Source organism: Phascolarctos cinereus, unplaced genomic scaffold (genome assembly GCF_003287225.1).
Source record: "Phascolarctos cinereus isolate Bilbo 61053 unplaced genomic scaffold, phaCin_HiC Scaffold_2;HRSCAF=192, whole genome shotgun sequence".
In the NCBI taxonomy this organism is placed as follows: Eukaryota; Metazoa; Chordata; class Mammalia; order Diprotodontia; family Phascolarctidae; genus Phascolarctos; species Phascolarctos cinereus.
In genome coordinates, this window is record NW_027555625.1 from 253,335,511 (window position 1) to 253,357,239 (window position 21,729).

The 21,729-nt window shown below is 47.4% G+C and overlaps 1 protein-coding gene across 1 annotated transcript in view; it reads right to left on the minus strand.

The window, feature by feature from the left end:
- Nucleotides 1–19,951, minus strand: part of CACNA1B (calcium voltage-gated channel subunit alpha1 B) — a 252,226-nt gene extending 232,275 nt beyond the window's left edge. Inside the window, 3 exon segments of the mRNA XM_078149926.1 lie at nucleotides 12,569–12,708; nucleotides 17,848–17,953; nucleotides 19,301–19,951. Coding sequence (XP_078006052.1) covers nucleotides 12,569–12,708; nucleotides 17,848–17,953; nucleotides 19,301–19,575 — 521 coding nt within the window. The 5' untranslated portion in view covers nucleotides 19,576–19,951.
- Between the last annotated feature and the right edge of the window lie 1,778 nt (nucleotides 19,952–21,729).

The window sequence follows — 21,729 nt, forward strand, 5'->3', positions numbered from 1 at the left end:
ACTGTGAGCTCCTTGAGGGCACAGACTGTCTTTTGTCCCTTTTTGTATCCCCAAGGCTCAGCAGAGTTCCTGGCACACCATAGGTACTTAATAAACGTTTGCAGGCTGATTGACCCTCCTCTGGACATGCCCAGTTTGTCAACACCCTTCCTTTTAAAATGTAGTGTCTAGAATTGAACTCAGGACTGCAGATGTGCTCCAACCACATCTTTTGTGGCCTCCTTTGTGCTGGACAGCAAGTATCTCTCAAGGCAGACTGAGATCACCTTAGTTTTGGCTGCCATGACACACATTATTAGCTCATATTGAGCTTGCACCTGACTGAAACTCCCTAACCTTTTTCATATGAGCTATTTAGCTCTGCATCCCATAAGCTCCTTCAGAGCAGGCACCGATTTGCCTTTTGCCTTTCTTTGTGTCTGCATCATTTAGCCCAATGCCTGGTACATGTTGCTATTCAGATGTTTCAGTAGTGTCTGACTCTTCATGACCCCATTTGAGGTTTTCTTGGCAAAGATACTGGAGTAGTTTGCCATTTCCTTCTCCAGCTCATTTTGCAGATGTGGAAACTGAGGCAAACAGGGTTAAGTGACTTGCCCAGGGTCAGACAGCTAGTAAGTGTCTGAGGCCATATGGTAGGCATTTAATAAAGGCTAGTTGACTGACTGTACTTGTGTGATTTTTTTCTACCCAATTGTATGTGTTTACATTTTTCTCTATTAAGTTCCACCTTATGCAATAGGTCCATCATTCTTTTTTGAATCCAGACTCTGCCATCCAACATATTAGCTATCCCTCCTAGCTTTGTGTCAGCTGCAGAGCTGATAAGCCTGCCATCTATGCTTTCATCCAAGTAATTTACAAAAAACATTGAATAGCACAAGGCCAAGGACAGCCTCCTGGGGCACTCCATCAGCAACCTCCCTCTAGGTTGACATAAACTCATTATTCACTAATTCTTTGTGTCTGGTTATTCAACCAGTTTCGAATCCACCTAACTGTACACACTTCTCCATCTTGCCCACAAGGATATTATGAGAGACTCTGGCAGATGCCTTGCTGAAATCTTCTGGCATCCCCCCTTTTTCTCTACCCACAATGAGATGGCATCATCTGGGCTCTTGCTATGTGATGGCCCCAGGATCCTATAATCCTCACCCAAGGCAGGGCTAGGCCCAAGGGAAGGAGTGACTTTTCTCTGACACATGACCCTAGTGGGCCCTAATGAAGTAGGAACAGGAAAGTGTGAGGAACGAGAGGTAGGAATTAGGAAAGATGTGAGGACTGTGTATCTTGAACAATGTTTTTTTTGAGGGGGGTGGAGGCAGGTTGATTTTATTGGTATGAGGAGCTCCTAACAAAGAAACTTCCTCTACCAACTCACATTGGCACCTCATGTCTGAAACTTACAGTTTTAGTTGCCTGGGGCATGAGAGATTAAAGTGACTTGTCTTAGGGTCATTCCTGAATACATAATGCACATCTTCTTGACTCCAAGGCTAGCTCTGTGCCTGTTTTGTCTCTGTTTGTGCACATAGTAGGCATTTCATAAATATTTGTAGAATGGATCATGGCCTGAAGTTACATGTAGGGAAGGAGAGGAAAAGGGAAGAAGAGTAGGAGGAGGAGAGAGAGAAGGAGAAGGAGAACTAGGAAGAGGAAGAGAAGAGGAAAATAAAGATTGGGGGAAGGAGGTGCTAGCCAGAATGCAAAGCAACTTAAAGGGTGGTCTAAGGACCTTGGATCTTCTCCTGTGGGTAATGAGAACCACTGGAGGTTTCTGGGTAGGTGAGGAACATGCTCACAACTATGTACTAAGGAGATTAATGGAACAGCATGAGTCAAAAGGATTAAAAGAAGAAAAATGGGTGGCAAAGACCAGGCTGAGAGCAAGATAAACCTGGATTCCTCACCATAGGAAAAAGATGGGCTGCTCTCTCCTCAGTCTTATCTCTTGCAACAAAGACTTTGTGGGGACCTTTTCTCTGGGAAGGATGTAGGAAGAGTGGCCCAGGCTCACTACCCTCAGCCTGGTAGCATCAGAGCACTTTTATATTTCACCTTGCCTCTGAGCTCCAGCTCAGAAATCCTTGCCTTTTCAAGGAATCAAAGATATGAGTGGAAAGAGATATACAGGCCCTCATTCTGGGGGTAACCTTGGACAAGACCCTTCTACCTAGTCCTCAGCTTCCTCCCCTCTAAGATGAGGAGGATAGACTCAGTGGTCTCTGAGATTCCCTCCAGATCTGATGTTTTGTAATTCAGTGATTCCAAGTGACCTTCTTAAAGTCACAAAGCTGGCCAGTGGAAGAGTTGGGACTAGAACCCCTGGTCCTTCTGAGTCCCCCAGCCTAAGCCCTAATCTCAGGGAATCCTTCCCTCCTCTAGCAATGGCAAAAGACAGAGTGTGTGAGACACTAGGCTTTGCATAGGGATTCCAGACCTGGGGCCAAGGTGAGAAGAGAACAACTGGGAGGAGGGTGGGAACAGGCTTCCCTTGGGGCCCAGGGCTTTGAGGGAAGAAACAAATTGAGAGCCTCTGCTGCTTCCATTGCTCAGCACCTAGGACCTCCCCCCTTCCCGCCTCTTGCAAAGCAAGAGTCTTAAGGCCCAGCCACCTGCTACTTCCAGAATGTCTCTGACCAGAAGCCATATACCTGCCCCAGTATCCCAGCCATACCACCAAGCTCCCTGGGATAAGACAGCAAGAAGCGGTCATTTCCTTCGTTCCAGTCACACAGCTACCGCCTTAGTCCAAGCCCTCATTACCTCTCATCTGCACTCTCACAATGGTGTTTTAATTCAATCTCCCTGCCTCCAGCCTCTTCTGTCATCCTTCTTACAGCTGCTAAACTGACCTTCCTAAAGCACAGATCTGACTTTGTCACTTGCCCTCCTCAGGAAGCTTCAGTGGTTGCCCATTGTCTTTAGGATTAAATACAAACTCCTCTGTTTGGCATGTAGAGCCTTTCACAATCTGACTCCAACCTATCTTTCCAGACTGATCTCACATTATTCTACCTCATATATTTTACATTCCAGCCAGACTGGCTCCATACACAACATTTCATCTCCTGACTCCATGTCATTGCCCTACACCCAGAATGCTCTCCCTCGTTGCCTTTGCCGTTGCCTTTGCCTCTTAAGATCCCGAGCTTCCTTTGACAGTTCTTTTATTATTCCTTTTACGCCTCTTTGATGCTTCTTTGATTCCTCTGCCTCTTAAGATACCGAGCTTCCTCAGCTCAAGTACCATCTCCTACCAGAATCCTTTCCCGATTCCCCAGTTGTGAGTGCCCCCACCCTTCCAAAATTACTTTTCATCTCTGTTTCCCAGAATCCCTAGCTTTCCTCAAAGCAAAGCTCAAGCCACCACCTTCCACAGGAGGCCTTTGTTGATCCACCTCCAATTGGCATCCCCAAATATTAAGGTGAATGGCTCAAATTCCTCAGGCTAGTCACTTGCTCCAACAGCAGTAATGCCCTTCTTTCCCTCTTAAAATGCCTTTGCATAACTTCATATTTACTTTTCTAGGTATATGCATCACCACGTAGAATAAAGTCAAGTCAACAAGCTTTAATTAAGTACCTACCACACGTCAGGTACCATCCTAAGTGCTGGGGATACAAAGAAAGGCAAAAAACACAGTAATGCAAATTCCTTGGAAGTAGGGACTGTATTTTTGCATCAGTATCCTCAGAACCTTGAACCTTGTAGGCACTTAATGGATGTGTTGAATTGAATTAGTTGGAGGACTCAGAAGAAGACAGCTTAGCCTGGCTAAGCTGGTTGGAAAAACTGCCAGGGTACTTTCCTGAAGTCTGTAGGCTCTAAGAGTCCCATCTCCTCAATGAAACCCTGTTTGGTCTCAGCCTCAAATCTATTCTGTCAACCTCCACTCAGAAATGGGGCCAGCCCTGGCTCCCCACACCAAAGTCTGTTTCTGAGTCCTTCAAACGCAGGCAGTTCCATGCATGGGGCTGGACTATGCCAACAGAATGTTGGGATTAGCTGGAGCACAGTCTAGTCAGGAGATATAAACACAGAAGGGCAGAGATGCCTAGGCTGGGCCTGAAGGCTTTGGGCAAAGAATGGGACAGACAGAGCTGCCAGAGCTTGCAGTAAGAGACATCAGTGTATGCACCGGGATGGCCAAGGAAGGATGCATGGGGCAGGTGGTGCTCCCACTGGGCCCTGAAGGATGTGTGGAAAACAGAGGTGGAGAAGGAAGCATCCAGGTTGAATGCCAGACTTAGAGTTTGCCTGAGGGCAAGACCCTCCCACTCATCCCAAAAGCAGTCAGAAGGGATTGTTTTGTTAAGCTAGGCAGAATAAAGGAAAGGGGGAAGGGAGGGCGTAGAGAGGGAGCTCTGGCCAAAGCCTCCAGTCCCAATGGGGATTTTTGCCTGTTCCCTCCTTCCCCTTTCCAATTCTATGTTGGAAAAGGAGATGGAGTAAAGGAGAAAACTAAAAAAAAGACAGATATAGAAAAAGTGGTTGGCAATGATTGGCCCCTCCATCCATGGGAGTGGAAGAAGTGGAAGGGAAGCAAGTTGGGGAAATATCCTCTCCAAAACCAATCACCTGCATGTTTAAGAAAGACCCTATGGGATGCTGACTCTCCCTAACCAGAAAACAAACCTGGTCCTACACTTAGAGACACTTCCCTCCTCTTCCCTTCCCGTCAGCCCAGGCTCTAAGTGTAGGCCCAGCATGAGACTACCCACCAATCCACTCTGGCCAACTGTGCTTCCCACCCCACCCCCATGCCCTGGGGCCAGCTGACCTGCCTGAAATATGAAATCAGAGACTGATATATGGGTCAGTAAAGAGGCAGTCTCCCACTGAATGATGGTAACAATCAGGCCTCCATGACCGCCAGCTGACCTATCACAATAGCCTTCAACAGATCTTTCAAGCTCCGTTCTGCCCCTGCTTCATCTTGACAAGCTTCCAGGCTAATTATTCTTAGGCACAAATCTGACCATATCACTCCTTTGCTCAAAAATCTTCAGTGGTCACTCACTGCCTCACAGGCAAAAATCAAACTCCTTTGCCTGGCATTCAATGCCTTCTGCAATCTGTCAACCCACTACCTTTTCAACCTTATCTCATTTTATTCCCTTCCAAAAACTCTAGGCAAATTGGACAAGCCTTTACCTTTCCTCCATCCAGCCTCATCACATGCTCTCCCTTCTCCCCCTCAATGTCTTTGTTTATACTTCTCCTTATGATTAAAATGTAATTCAATTTAATAAACATTTATTAACATCTATTAAGTACTTACTGTGTGCAAGACATGGTGGTAGGCTCTAGGGATACAAAACCAAAACTAAACAAAAATGAAACAGTCCTTGCCCTCAAAGAACTTCAGTTCTACTAGAATAATGTAACGCGTTCAAAAAAAGGTAAATAAATACTAAGTGTTTGTCAGTGTTGCTAACGGGCTTGTGTGCTTCAGTCTGTGTCTCCATGTGGTTAAGCCTTTCTGCACGCAGGTAAGAGTGGTAGACTTGGGGCCCCAGGGTTTAAATGCCACCTTGGGCACTTCTCGGTTCAGTCGTTGTTGTGGCTGAGTCCTTTCAGTGTCTGACCCTTCATGACCTCATTTGGATTCAGCCAAATGCTACAGCCTGTTAGGACACGTTGGGATCTTGACTCTTTCATCCTCTGTGTTAGCTCTCCCTCCCAGCTTTATGTCATCTGCATATTGGGTGAGTGTGTCATCTCTACTTTTATCCAGGTCACCGATAAAAATGTTAAACAGCACAGGGCCAAGCATGGATCCCTGGGGTCCTGCACTGGAGACCTTCTGCCACTTTGACATTGAACACTTAACAGCTCCTCTCAGAGCCTGGTCTTCGCCAGTTCTTACTCCATCTAACTGCGTTATTGCCTGAACCGTGTCTTTCCATTTTCTCCCTTGCTGCAGAATTAGACAATTTCATCTCCCTTTTCCATCCCTGGCTCTGCTTGGCTTGGAAGACTGTGCCCACCCAAGGAAAATCTGATCACTGAAAATCTCATCACCTTGAAGTCCGGCTCAGCTGCTGAGACTCAACATCTTCTCAGCTCCCTTAGCTGCTTTTCCCCTCTGATGGAGGTCTAGAGGGTAGAATAATAAACTCCCCAGAACTTCCTTTGTAGAAGGCTTGGCACTTTCTAGGCCATTCTCCATCACCTCTGCTTAGTCTGACCCCAAGGAACATCATTACATCCCTTCCCTGGATGCCCTAACTTAGTGCCTTCCACTTTTCAGCTTCCTTTTACTTATTGTCTTCCCCCATTAGATTGTAAGCTCCTTGAGGGCAAGAATCATCTTTATTTTTCTTATTTGTATCCCCAGCACTTAGCCAGAGCCTGGGGTATCATAGATGCTTAATAAATGTTTAATGAATTCACTGAGCACTCTGTTTTGCTCCTAATGCACTTATCAAGTAATTGTGGTCATAGAATCATAGATTTCAAGCTGGAAGGGACCTTAGAGGTCACTTAGTTTAACCTCCTCATTTCACAGATAAAGAAACTGAGGCACAGGGAGCTTAAGTGACTTTCTTAAAGCCACACAGGCAGTAATCATCAAAGGAAGCATTTGAACCCACACTGTCTGACTCTAGAATCAGTAGTGTTCTTTCCGCTATATTATTATTAATAGTTATCTCTACTTATTTCTTCTTCCCCTACTAGCCTGTAAGTAAAATGAGGACAGGGAACATGTCCTATCTAAACTTCATATCTTCCCCAGTACCAAATATAGAGTTCTGTTTACCTCAAGTATTTCAACCATGTTAGCTGAATTTAATTTAATGAGTTGAATGACCACCCCTCTTTGTAGCCAGGTTATCTATTACATGCCCATGAACTTCTAGCAAACTTCATTCAACCTCTGCAGCAATTTTAAGCCATCAAGTCAAACAACATCATTTCAAAGTGCCCAGGAAGGGAACAAGAGTAAATGGTACCAATCTGTATTCAAGAAGGCTGCTGAGCCCAGAGTGATAACTAGAAATACCAACACCTGAGCCAAGTGGGGGAGGGGGAGGAGGAGGGAAGATGGGAGAGACCTCAGGGACAGACTTCAGACCTTGAGATATAAGATTCCTTAGAGAAAAGAGAGACCTTAGGACATTTCTGCATGGCTGGGACTAAGGGACTTGGAGATACCGCAATGCTTCTATGAGGGAGGAATTCACTAGGGATGCAGGAGGGCCTCAGGGTCCAGCCTTCATCTTCACTGTACCAAAGGTAGACTTCGTGAGAGTTACTCATGGCCACCTGCAACCTGTCTCCAAGATAGTCCAGTTCCCACCCCCTTGGGGTGACCAATGACACTCAGAACTGAAACAAAGAGGAGAGTGAAGCAGCGAGAAAAAGTGCAATTGGTCTGCAGGATGGACACCTATGGTGTAATGGACTTGGCCCATGACTGGGGAAGAAATTAGAAGCAATTTTTATGACTGAGGGGTGGGGAGGAGGGTGAAATGGTAGGGGCCCTAGAAAGGAAGAGGGACTTCTGGTACCTTCCTGTTATATTCACAGAACATGTTTCCCAGGCTGCACAGCACCATCATGACTGCAGGCTGACATGTTTTTGAGTTGAGATGACCCTTCCAGAGAAATATCCTAGAATAGAAAGACTGGGTCCATTTCCAACCACGTACTACTTGGGCCTGAAGAAAATATTGGGACTTAAGAAACTTAGGCCCTGCCTATTCTAGGAGCTCTACCTCCTCTATGTTCTCTTCCTTCACTCAAGAGCACAAGACCGTGAGGTGATCTCTCACAGTGCTCACTGGCCTCTGGCCAGTGTTTCCAAACAAGATAGGCAGGCCTGCCATAGGGATGTCTTTCCTCATTTCACAGAAGGAAAAAAGGAGGTGCTCACTGAGATGAGGGACTCACTTTGGAAGACCCACACTGGGGAGTAGCTCCAGGTCATTTCTGTTCCACTCCATCCCCAGCCCCATCTTGTCCCACTCTGAGGGCAACCCCTCAGGTGTAACCCCTATATATTCACACAAAATAAAAACGTATGACTTTACAAGCAACTGGCCTCCCCAAGGTGTTTATAGAAAACCAATGCTCAGATAACTTACATGCCTGTGACATATCTACCACATGGAGCAAGCTGTACCTGTATTCAGAGGCCAGACGGCTCTTTGGTTGTGGATACACTGGTGCCCTGGCAAACCTTCATCACCACTCCTCAGTTCAGAAGTCCTCAAACTCAGAATTTCCAGTGTTTTCCATCCCATTTACCCCACTGGACATGGCTCCAGATCATGACCCACTGAATATTCAGAAAACAATTCCAAGGACAGTCCTTCTCCTTTTTTTCCCCCTACTCCTTCCTTCCCCACTCTCTACCATTGACAATGGCCACGACCATGTAAACCACTGGGAATGTCCCACAGACAGTATCTTTCACTGAACCCATGGAACATATCCAGGGGACAACAACTCATTGAAACCATCAGAAACACTAGACTAAAACCACAGAACCCTGAAAGGGCTCTGAATGAAACACTGAAGTTTTTCTTACTTTCATTTACATAAAGGGACATCCCTGGTTTTAAAACTTCATTGCCTCCTTTCCCGGTAGTTAGGAAAACTTAACCAGGGGGGCTTGTCATGAACAACAATGGAAATCTTATTATTTTATTATTAACCCTGATTCCATTCTAGTTCCTCTTAAAATCCTCAGCACATGTTTTCCCTGCTTCTTGGGTGATAAAGAATCCTCCTTAGCTTCCTGGCAACAGAGCTGAAGGACTAGCAAACCAAGGCAGAAAGCCATCCCTGAACCAGTGGTTCAGAGAGAGGCCAGGAATGGATCTACCTAAAAGCTGAGTCGGTGCTGAGGGGAGGAACCTTAAAACATGGACGGATCTCCTGCCAATGCAAGACACACACAACGCCCATGCAAGCACAGGGATCCGACGATGACATGCAGACATCCAGGCCCTGCCAAGTGGAACAGAAGCATTCTGCAGGAACCAGCCTCCTTAGAGAATGTGGCTCCACTGAACATCATCCAGAGAACAGGGGCAAAGAGAAGCCAAAGAGAAGAGGCTAAGTGTCTGGGCAGACCGGGGGTCCCAGACTGGTGATGTTGCCTCCCCAGCCAGCATGCCCCAGAAGACACTTAATAAACCCTGGTGGAATGTTTCTGTTGACCCATAGTCACCACACTCAAAGAACTGGACAGAGAGGCCAAGTCTAGTAAGATGCAGGGCAATAGGGATAGAGAACGGGTTACAAAAAATCCACTGTGCAAATACAGGATAGGGGAAGAGAATTTATGTGAAAAAGATCTGGACCGCAAGTTCAATATAGGGCAGCTAGGTGGTGCAATGGATAGAGTCTTAGGCCTAAAGTCAGGAAGACTTGAATTCCTCCCTGGCCTTAGACACTTATTAACTGTGTGACCTTGGGCAAATCACTTAACCCTATTTGCCTCAGTTTCCCCATCTGTAAAATAAGCTGGAGAAGGAAATGGCAAGTCACTGCAGAATCTTTGCCAAGAAAACCCCAAAAGGGGTCACAAAGAGTCGGACAGACCGAACATGCCTAAACAACAACAAGCTTAATACAAGTCACCTGTGTGATATGGTACCCCCTCCATTTTTTTTTTGCTTTTTTTTTTAAAAGCAACATGATCTTAGGCTCAATTAAGAGAAGCCTGAAATTCCAAAAGGAAGGGAAATGATAGGCCTGCTGTTTCTACCCAGGTCACATCACATCTGAAGCACTGAGTTCAGTTTTGGGGGCCCCAGCTGAGGAAGAAGATTGGCAAACCGGAATGTGTTCAGAGGACAGCAATCAGGATGAGGAAGGAAACAAAAGCCAAGGCGTAAGAACCTCCCCTTAATAGACTAAAAATAAGACTTAGTGGGACGCGGTCATATGCAGGTCTTTGAAAGGCTGCGGTGAGGAAGACAGATTTGATGAGTTCTACTTGGCCTCCAAGGGAGGCCAGGAGCAATGGCTGGGTCCTCTCTTACTGGGGGTCTCCAGGAAGAGTTAGATGACTGACCGCTTGTTGGGAATGGTGCAGAGAGGAGTCATGTTCACATAGAAATCAGACAAAATGATGTCCAAACTCCTTTCCAGCTCTGAGAGACCATGATTCTGTTTCCACATCGCAATGCTCACATTAGCCCTCAAATCTGGGCTCAGGACTTCTCTGCTTAAATAAGTCCCCCTTAATTATCTACCCTGGGGAGGAAGGAAGGAGAAGGAATAGAAAGAATAAGTATTTATTAAGCACCTATTGTGTGCCAGGTACTGCGCTGAGTGCTTTACAAATGTTATCTCATTTGATCCTCACAATGCCCCTTTGGGACACTATTATTATCCCCATTTTACAGCTGAGGAAACTGAGGCAGGTAGAAATTAAGCAACTTCTCCAAGGTCACATAACCATAAGTGTCTGAGGTCACATTTGAACTCAGGACTTCCTGACTGCAGGCCCACTGTGCCTCCCTGCTGCCTAGGCCCCAGAAGAAGGCCCTCATAGGCTCTCCTGCTTGGCTTTGCATAGTGACTGTGGAGTCTTAAATGTCGACCTGTCACCTTGGGTCACACTGGGCAAGCCTAAGGCCTCCAAGGGCTGGAGGCTCAAACCTGGCATCCATAGTGACCACCCAACTATGCAAACAGGTACCATGTTCCATGGACAAGAGTAAGCCCCAGAGTGAACATAAGTCCTGGTGTCCCAAATATTCACAGCCTCAAATCACAGACTCCCAGAGCAATCTGATGATCCTCCTCTGTTCATAGAGCACAAACAAGCTCACAGAAGCCCTGCCAAGGCACCCATAGCCCCTATAATCCCATTTGACAGATGAGGAAACTGAGGCCCAGAGAGGCAGCATCACACCATTAATATTCAATAATCCAGTGGCAGAGTATAGAACCCAGGTTTCCTGACTCCTAGGGCAGAGTTGGGTTCCCCTTCCACAGGGCTGGTTACCTTGCCTCCTCTCAGAGAGCTCTATGTGTTGGTAGCTCTAATCACACAACAGATGTTTCTGAATATTCACACCAAGTGGTTTGGATTTATTCTTCAATGAGGGACTTATTTCTGTTCAAAGGCAGACCCACCGATACCCCCTTGTCACCGCCACTCCACTGTCTACCACTATAAGAGCCCCTCACTTTCAGCAGACATAAGAAATCAATGTCTGATTTACACAGGTGAATCAGGAGACAATTACCCTGAAAGGAGCCTCCATAATTTGTGCCCTTTCTACCTTTCCAGACATCTTACATCTTACAACTCTCTATATACTTATCCATCTCCTTGTTCCTCCCACAAGACCTGAGCCTGGGCATGTTCAGTAGCTGTCCCTCACACCTGGAATAATCCCACTTGGCATTTCTGCCTTCCGGTATTCCTGGCTTCCTTCAACATCTCAGCTAAACTTTTACCTTTTGCAAGAAGCCTTTCTGGTCTCCCTTAATGCTAGTGCCTCCTCTCTGAAATTAACTTCCATTTATCCTGGATATAGCTGGTTTGTACATACTTGTTTGAATGTCGTTTTCCCTTCATTAGAATGGGAGCTCCTTAAGGGCAGGCTGGGTTGTTCGTTGGTTTGTTTTGCCTTTCTTTTTATTCCCAGCACTGGGCATAGTGCCTAGCACATGGTAGTGCTTAACAAATGCTTGAAGAGGGGCAGCTGGGTGGCGCAGTGGATAGAGCACTGGCCCTGGATTCAGGAGGACCTGAGTTCAAATCCGACCTCAGGCACATAACACTTACTAGCTGTGTGATGATGAGCAAGTTATTTAACCCCATTGCCTAATCAAAAAAAAAATGTAACAAATGCTCATAGAGGTACATTAGAGTTGAATGCTTGTAGAGGTAGCAAGGTAGTAGTGGATTAGAGTGTATAAGACTTGAAGTCAGAAAGATCTGAGTTCAAATTCTGCCTCAGATGTTTATTAATAATGTGACCCTGTTTAAATCTCTGTTTGCCTCAGTTTTTTTCATCTGTAAAATGGGAATAATAATAGTACCCACCTCCCAGAGTTATTATAAGGATCAAATGAGTTATCCTGTGTTTAGTGCTTCAGAAATTTTAAAGCAATATATAAATGTTATTATAATTTCTTCTACAATTTGACTGTTGGCATTACTAAAGAATGAACTCAGAGTTCCTCCAAACAAACCCCCTTCCTCCTCTACCAGTGCATTTGAAATAGGATTTTATTTGGAAAAATTCAGTTTATACAACTCTTCAGGAACATGTGCAAGGAATTCAATGAGATGAACCTTTATCCAAGGATGAGGCAGGTTGGACATATCTTAGGTTTGGTTGATTGGCTTTCCTGTGGGGGAAAAGGAAGGAGGACTGGGGAGCAGGGCAAAATGACTGGGATGAGGTGGTCCCATCACTGAGAGAAAGGTCTCCTCTAAGTGGGACACATGCCCCTTCTTGTTGGCCCTCACCTGGCCAGCCACACCTCCTCCAAAGCTGCCTCATGACCTGGAAAGCCCTGATGGTGATTCCCCCAAGGCAAGAACTTCTGGGCCATGAGACTGGCCCTGTTACAGCCACCTACCCTGTGAGGACCACCACGAAATCCATCACATTCCAGCCATTCCTCAGGTAGGAGCCCTTGTGGAAAACGAAGCCCAAGGCGATGATTTTGATCCCAGCTTCAAAACAAAATATCCCGATGAAATAGGGCTCTGTGTCATCCTGCAGGGAAGAAACAGGACAAGTCACTAGCAGCCAGGTCCAGAGATGCTGGCCTAATACTGAGTCCCCAGGGGCCTCCCTGTGCTGAGTGAGGCCATGGGGCAGTCAGAGAAGGAGCCCTAAGTCCTGGGAAGCTTACCATCTGGCTAGGGAGAAGTTCTCATCTTACCCCTGGGACTAGTTCTCTTCCCACTCCCTAAATATGAGACACCATCCTCACTCAACTATCTCACTTGGTGATCCTATGGCTATAATCCTCACCTCTATGAGAATTACTCCTATGTCTGTCTCAAGTCCTAACTTCAAATGAGGGAAAAGTCACTCATAGAGGATAAAGGCAAGAAAGGACTTGAGGAATCATCATATTCAGCCCATTCATTCTGTGGATCACCCAGACAGCAGAAGTGATAGTGACAATTTGGACTAGGACTCAGGGCTCCTGATCCCCTTTCTCCTAAAACAGAAAAGCCTCCCTCTCTCTGAAGCTCTGACCCTGTATCTTCTGTTGGACATCTCTAACTGGATGTCTGACTGACACTTCACACTTGTTTTTCAAACAGAAATCATCGTTTCCCACTCTAAAATTGTACCTCTCCTCCAATTTTCCTTATTTTGGGTGATGGTATCATCGTCCTCTCCATCTTCCAGGCTCAAAACCTGGGAGTCATCTTTGACTGTTCTCTCTCCCTCATCCTCCATAATCATTTAGTCACCAAGTTCAATAACGACTGATTCTTCATGTGCCCAGGCCCTTGGTTTTGAGATGGGATTGAGGAAGAAAATGAGACCTGACCATTATTCTCATGGAATTTCTTGTTTAGTAAGAGAGGCATAGATAGATATAATACATATATGGGCCATAAGAATATTAAGAACATAGTGTTACAGAAGAGAGGTCACTTCTTTTAGGAGGAATTGGAGAATGTGGAATGGTCTATCTGGGGTGGGGAACCTGCAGCCTGGAGGCCACATGTGGCCCTCTAGGTCCTCAAATGTGGCCCTTTGACTGAATCTAAATTTCACAGAACAAATCCCCTTAATAAAAGGATTTATTCTGTGAAGTTTGGATTCAGTCAAAGGCCACACTTGAGGACCTAGAGGCTACATGTGGCCTCCAGGCTGCAAGTTCCCCACCCTTAGACTCTAGCTCATGAGGTCTATGCCTTATCACAAGAAGTAAGCAGAGAGTATGGGGGCAGGAAGGCTATTTCTTACAGAGGTTGCAGAGAGAATTTTTGCTCAGGTATAGATTGGACTTCTGGGGTCCCTTCTAACTCTAAGATTCTGTAATTTATGGAGGCAATGGACCTGAAAGATAGGCACGGTGGGGAGGACATTCTTGGAGATGGGAAAAGTATGGAGGTGGGAAAGTGTTGCAAGTACTGGAGGTGTCAGATATTTACTGTATACTGCTGCCTACCATACTGCCTTCCCTGTGAAATAACAATTGACTTCCTTAGAGGAAGCTGGTGGTGTAGTGGATAGAGTGTTGTGCCTGGGATCTTGATTAAACTATGACTCAAAATTTACTAGCTGTGTCTCCCTGAGGGAGGAGAGGAACAAACCTCTGCCTCAGTTTCTTCCACTGTAAAATGAAGTAATAGTGCCTACCCCTCAGCGTTGCTGTGAGGATCAAGAGAGATATTTGTAAAAGCATTTGGTGTATTATAGGTGCCTAATAAATACTTGTTTCCTCCTTTTCTTCCTTCTTGAAAAAAAAAAGCTCATGAGAATTAGAATGAGAAGAATATCCTGGTCTCTCCCTGCTCTTCCTTCCTACAGCATCTGCTTTCATGGGGCCCTTGACACCTTGCCTGAACTACTATAAAACAACAAAAAAAATCCTCTTCACTGGTCTCCCTGGCTAATTTTTCCCTCACTATGATTCATTTATCCTTCATGAGCTACCACACTGAGCAACGAGAAGGCAACTAAGGGGCCATCTAATCCAACCTCAACTGAAATGCCCTCTGCCACATCCCTGACAAGTGGTCATATGATGCTCTGTTTAAAGACTCTTCGTGATGAGGAATGTAATGCTTCCTGAGACAGCCCATTCCATGTCTGGACAGCTCCTTTAATTAGGAAAATTTTGCATTTCATCAAGGCGAAGTCTCCTTCCCTGGAATTTTCATCCATTGCTTCTAGGTCCACCCTCCAAGGCTAGAATACAACCAGGCATTCAAGGCCCTCCACAATGTGCCTCTAGCCTACCTTTCTGGTCTTATCTCAAACCATTCTCCTTCATCTGTCCTACATGTCCACAAAATCCATCTTCTCACTGTCTCTCACATACAAGATTCATTCATTCCTTCATATCTGTACTGTTTTCCTACCAAGAAACTATCCATCCTTCAAGGCCTAAATAGAGTCCTACTCTCCACTACGAAGCCATCCCTGAACATCCTAGGAGTCACTGATCTCTCTTTTCTCTGAACTCCTCTAGCATTTGGAGTCTGAGCTAGACAGTGAGGCACGTGGCCACCTTCTATCCTATATTGTCTTTATTCCTTATGTCCACAATCTGATTCCCCAAAGAGGTTGACCTCCTTAAGGGCAATGGACAAGGAATTCTTCGTGGATTCCCAATGACATAGAACACAGAGCTAGGCACACATGGGTGGGGCAGGAGACTCAGTATTGCTTAGTCAATGTATAATGAAAGGCCAATCTGAATAGTATACATACTTCATCCAAACTCCTGAGGGCATGGCACACCATAAGCTTTAACTACAAACAGGTACCTGCCTGTCTCTGTTTTGGAGAAACTTTCACTGCAGACGATAAGGCTGATGTGGGATTATATTGGAAGAAGGGAGGAGCATAACGAAAGAGGTTGGGAATGACCAGAGCTATTTCATAGTTCAGCAAAGATTGGCCATAGCCTTTAGGAAGGGTCCTCAACTTCCTCAGACACCGGATCTTCCTTTTAAAAAATATTGATAAATGTTGCTTAAATATAGACACACTGCATACTTCCAAATGAATTCGTAACTATGTATAATCCCTGGCCTATGAACCCTGGCCACGACCCTATTTACCATAAGATTGGGCAGAGAATAATCCTGTTTCCAGACCCTGAACACCACCTGGAGGTATGGGTTGTGCCAGGAAGCAACTGCTTTGTCAGGAAGGATTTAATGGACAGCTCAGAGACATGAGTTCTGAGTGTCTGTGGTTAAAGGAAGAAGAAAAAAACCCATTAGCTAGTGAAGAGAAGTGACCACAGGAACAACTGAGAAGGGACAGCCTCTCACATTAGGCATCTTGGGAACTCAAATGGGAACCAGGACATCCTAGGGACTCAAAACTCAAAGACTCTAGGTCAAGGAAACGGAATGGGACAGTGCAGAATCAATGTGGTCAGCTCAGCTAGGCTATAAAGCCTGGGGCAGGGAAATATCTCGGGTTTAAAGGTCTCCTCTGTCTCAGGGTTATGGCTACCCAGCTCAATGCAGCCCCCCCTGTCCCAGGAAAGACCATGGCAAGGCTGAGTCAAAGAGAGACAAGGTGATAACACTTGAATTCCCCGTTTACTTGCCCTGGTTCTTCCTTGGCAGTAGACCCCACTGATGGTCCAGGGAGCTGATTCATACACCATGGGACAGGGTGTGAACTACTCTGTCTCATTCCCTCAAGTGTCTGCATTGCCCTCAGAGAGACATAATTCCAGAAAATTAAAGAAGCTCAAAGTCAGCTCCAGAAAAGATGGACAATACTCCTTTCCATGTTAGCCTCAGATTGGCTTCAAGAACCCTTCCCTCATCTTTCTAGCCTCCACTTGTCCTATTTCCCAGAGTGCATTTTCATCTCCACTTCTGACATAAACACATCTTCCCTGTCCTCCACACAAGGCCATACTCATTTCTATCTCTTGTCTTTTTTCTCCAAGACTGCCTCACCTCAAGAAGGCTCTCACACTATTCTCTAGTTTCCAAATCCTATCCACCTTTCAAGATTCAGTCCAAAGACTTCCTGAAACCTCCCTGACCACTCTGTCATACAATGTGTGTGCTCATTGAGCTGTGCAGTCTCACCTCCAATCTTACTAACTGGTAGTATTAAACATTTTACCATTTTGTGTGTGTGCCTTACTTCCCATAGATAATGAGCACCTTCAGGATAGGGATCTGCATCTACTCCCTTCTAGATTCCCTCATGCTATGAGCTATCTGATGGAGTAGGACCTAGGTCTGCTTCCCCGTCTCACCTACAGCTTCCAGCACACAGTTGAATACATAGATGCTTAATAAAGGTTTTGATTTGATGAATTTGAAATTCTGCTTAGGATAGAGGATCCTAATATCCCTGGGCTTAAATGGGCTCTTTCTACCACCTTCTACCAGTGACAGGAGAAGGGAGAAAGATCCTATTCAGGAACTCAAAAGACACCACTCAGTGAAACCAATGGCTTTTGAGCTCACACTCTAGCTTCAAGACTCTTATGGAAGAGCAGGGGTGACATGGACCTCCAAAGTGTACATTTATTTTTTTAACTAATTAGCCTCTCTCATGCTGCATGTATTTCCCGGGAACATGGCATCCCTGATGAGTGGAGGCTTCCTAAGAAGCTAAGACAGAGTTAAGACCATAGCAAATAAACCAGTTATGAATATTAGAAAATGAAGTATTTGTGGGGGAAAAAAAACAAAAGTGGAAGTGGCCTGAGGGAAGAGCTAGAGGACTGGGGTTAGAGGCAAAAAGTTGTAGTTAGGAGGGGACATTTAGACAGGAAATACCTGATTAGAGTCAGAAGCATCCTGGGGCATGCTGAGCAGAACTGAGTCTATTCCTTATGAAAGAACCCTCTGTCATCCACAAGTCCCTGGCTGCAGCCCTAGGCTCCAGTACAAATCAGGTCTGGAGTAGGCATTGGGGTTGAAAAGTTAATGTTATCTGCCTTTTGTTGTTTGCCTTTCTGTCTTTGCTAAGAGGTGAACCCTCATCCAACCCCCTGGTTTATCTTTTCCTAGACCCTTCTTGAATTCAGCCCTCCAAGGTGGTCTGTCCAGTTCTTGATGAGATCAAGTCCTCATCTTCCTCCCTTGTTCCCCCAGACCCTCTCTGGGGCTCTGGTTCTGTGAGTCCTATCCTCACCCCTCCCCAGGACAGGTTGGTTCCAGCTCCTAGGCCACTCACCAGCCTCTCAGACATGGGAGTCTTGTCTCCATCAGGAAGGTGTTGCTCCAGAGCTAAGACGATACAATTGGCAATGATAGTGGCCAGGATCATGTACTCAAAGGGAGTGAGCAAGGGAGACGTTAAGGAAAGAATAGAGAAACAGGGGCAGCAGCAGTCAAATGGGAGTACTAGGTGACCGAAGAAAGAACAGGACTGGACACCTCCCACCCCAGAAGTTTAGAAACCTCCTCCGGGAGCACAACAGTGTTTCCAGAAGCTGAAGCTGTACTTCCTTCCCTTTCCTTCCTATAAACAGGAGACACAGAACACCCAGCATCATAACTTCCCCGATGGTGAGGCAGATCAGACCTTTGTCAAAAATAAAACAGCCCTTAGACTGGTAGCCCAGTCATAAGGATGATTCCACTTCCATCCCTGAAAGGTTTGTATTAGTTTTCTCACCCTAACTGACCTGTGAGGCTCCAACTCGAACTCATGTGAAAGGATTGGAAGCTTACTCCATGACTGCTTCTCATGCTGGTTCTGCTGAGGACAGAGCACGGAAGAAAATCAGGTGCAAGCCTCTCTGCCAAAACCCGTCTCAGAAACCCCTCAAAAAAGACTAGCCGATTAGCCCACCCTGTTGAGGGAGACGGAAAGGGAGAGGGCGGGGCCGCGGTCGAGAGAGGGCCAGAGGCGACCTCAGCACCTCGGACAGCGGCACCCGGAGTCAGCCTAGCCGACGCCCTCCTTCCCTGCATGGCCTCCCGAGCCATGGCAGCAGGAGCTGCCCACCCCAGGGTCTGGGGGGCAGGTAAGGAGGGGGAACCCTACGCGTGTACGTGCACACATGTATATAGACACACATGTAACGGGGAGACGTGCATTTTCATACGCACATATGTTACATATACACATGAACACACAAATCCAGGCACAGAAACACACATTCATGTGGACACACGCACCATTCACCCTCAGGTGTCCTCCAGGCTCTCTATGCAGCTCTCCCCCCCGCTCTGCGTCTGTGCCGCCCTGAGTCTGCGAACGGGAGTGTCTGTGTCTGTGTGCACGCAAAGATACCTAGCTCTGACCGAGACGTCCGAGCACCCTAGGCTTTGCTCCTGCCCCCCACCCCCACCCCTCATCCCACCACATTTTCCTAGGCTCCTCAGGACTATCCAGGAAGACCTCCCTCTTCTCTATCCCAGATAGCCCTCAGCCAGACAGGTCCTCCGCCCCCAGGAAGCCGCCCTCTTCCCCCCCGCAGCCCCACCCGGCCACAGCCCCGCAGTCCCTAGTCCTCGGCTTCCCCAGACCTTCCAGAAGGCCTCCTGGACGCGTAGGTCCCCCAGTCTGCCCAGCCCCGCCCAGTCCTCTACTCCTAACCAGGCCGCCCTCAACCCCGTACTGGACCCCCACACACACACACTGCAAGCCCCTCGACCCCGCAGGCAGGCAAGCAGGATATGGCCATTCTGTGACGCGCTTGGCGTATCTGCGGACGACGTTGTCCTCGCTGAAGATGAAGAGTGAACGGTTGACAGTGAAGCAGTTCTGCTTGACGGGGATGGGGTTGTACAGGGCCATAGTCCGGGCCCGCTGCGCGATGGACTGTTTGTAGAGCACGCGCTGGCCCGGCTGCAAGCCCCCGGGCCCGGCCCCGGCCCCACCACCACCCCGGCCGCCTCCCGCCGGGCCCGCTCCTCCATAGCGCCCGGGCAGCTCGTCCCCGAAACGGACCATGATTTCTGGCCGCCCGCTTTCGCTGCCGTTGCCTGTCTTAGCACTGCGCTTCCCGGAGCCCTGTGCCCGGTGTCGGCCGCCGGGGGACCAGGGCGCATCCCCCCTAGGCCGGCTCCTCCCGGCTCCCCTCGGGCCCGGCGCGCACTGACGGTCAGACGGCGCGGGCCCCGACGGATCCCAGGGCGCAGAGGACGCGGAGGCTCTTGAAGCACCCCGAGAGAGTCCCGGGTACTCTCCTTTCTTTTCTCTGTGTCTCGGAGCCCCTTGTTTCAGGCCTGGGAGCGGTGGCAGGCACAGGAGCAGGAGCTAGGGCAGGGTAGGGCGGGGGCGGCAGGTGCGCGCTCTGCCAGAGGCTCCGTCCCAGCTCCGAGTCCACAGCCTCCGAGATCTGGCCCCTATAAGGGTGCATCCACGTGACTACAGCCAGCCAATCTGAGCGCCAGCCCCTCCTAGCCCAAATTCCCCGCCTGTGCCCGCCTCCTCCCTGCAACTCCCAGTCCGCAGGCAGTCCAGCCCCGCCCCGCCCCGGTCCCCCGGAAACCTCGCCGCCACTTTAACCTACTCCTGCCAAACCCACAGGCGCTGTCCGGTGCTGATGGACCTTGGTTCACTGCATCAGTCCCGGCCCCGGGAAATTCCTTATAGAATCTCACCACCAGGTTTCCTTGGACTCCAAAGCCCCTGCCGGATGTGAGTTATAGAGAAACCAACACTCACTGGTCAAAAGCAGAGGATTCCTAGCTCGGGTACTGTAAAGAGGAGGGGAGGGAGAATCCAATGTACTTAAAAAAAAAAAAAGTCAGGTGAAGGAGCAAACCTGTTCACCTTTAGCGGACTACACCCTGGGGAGCTGCTGGACCTACCTACCCCTAATCCCAGTTCGACAAGCCAGTTGAGAAGCCTCCCAGTAGTGGGAGGCGCATGGGAACAGACGGATGGACGGAGAAAATAAAACCACTGCTGATTGGAAGGGAAGAGACTGAAGATAAACTTTGATTCTTCATGTTGGGAGAGGGTGAAGTATCTGGAGAGGGGTAGCTTGGATTTTTTTTTCCCTTTTGACTACTCCCACACAATGTCAAGTCAATCCTAGCTCCTGTTCCCGCATCCCTTGGCTCAGATGAGAAAAGGAAGGTTCAGGTGATCTACTAGGTTTAGAAGTAGATTAACTGGACTGGGACGGGGGGAGAGGAGAATCTGAAAGTGAAGGCATCATAATCATTAAAACAATAGCCTGACTGTCCCCTCTCCTCCGTGAATATGCCCTCCCACATCTTTACCTCAGCCGCTGTGGGCAGCCTGAGGGTAGGCGGGGATGCAAGGAGGAGGGATTCAGAGACGACCACCCCTACCTTAAGGAAGGATTCTTTTTTTTTTTTTTTTTGGTCCTGGAAAGAGGTTTAGATATGGGTCACAATGCCGCTATCCTCAACACAAAGACCTAATAGACACAAAGAGGGAAATACAACCATGCATTAGACAGATAGGGCACACAGAGATTTAGACAGGATCAGGTAGGAATAACTGGAAAAGACTTCCTGAGCGTTCCTTCTGAATTGTATTTGTATCACATATCTATGCCTCACTGGATTTATGGGGTACAAGAAGCCAAGGGGCCAAGAACCCATGTTCCCACTGAATTTCATCCTTACTCCAGAGACTTGATCTCTCTATCCACAAAATGGAGCCAAAGCTCCCAGGTTTGAGCAATGAGGAAGAGGCTGGATGGTGCTTGGAGATCCCACTATGCCCTGCTCCCTGAGGGAGGTGAGATGTTTTCTTCTCATCAGGACTAATTAAAAGGTGTTGTTGGCTCAGACAAGAGCCTTCTCCTGGGAAACTGTGAAATCTTCTCCCAGTGGCTGGAATACCCAAAGCTAACACCCACCCCTCCCCAAACCCCATCTCAATCCTCAAAGGCTAGCAACACCTTCCCTTCCCTGGTCCCCCATCTGTCAGGTTAGCAGTTAAGATCAGAGAAGGGCATGCATATACACAGACACAAATTAACAAAAACTCAATAAGTGAACCATTTATTGAGTCTTACTACATGCTAGATACTGTGCTAGGTGCTGAGGAGATAAAAAGACAAAAGAGAAAAACAGTCCCCCATCCTCACAGAGGCATATGGACATACATTATTCACCCACAGGT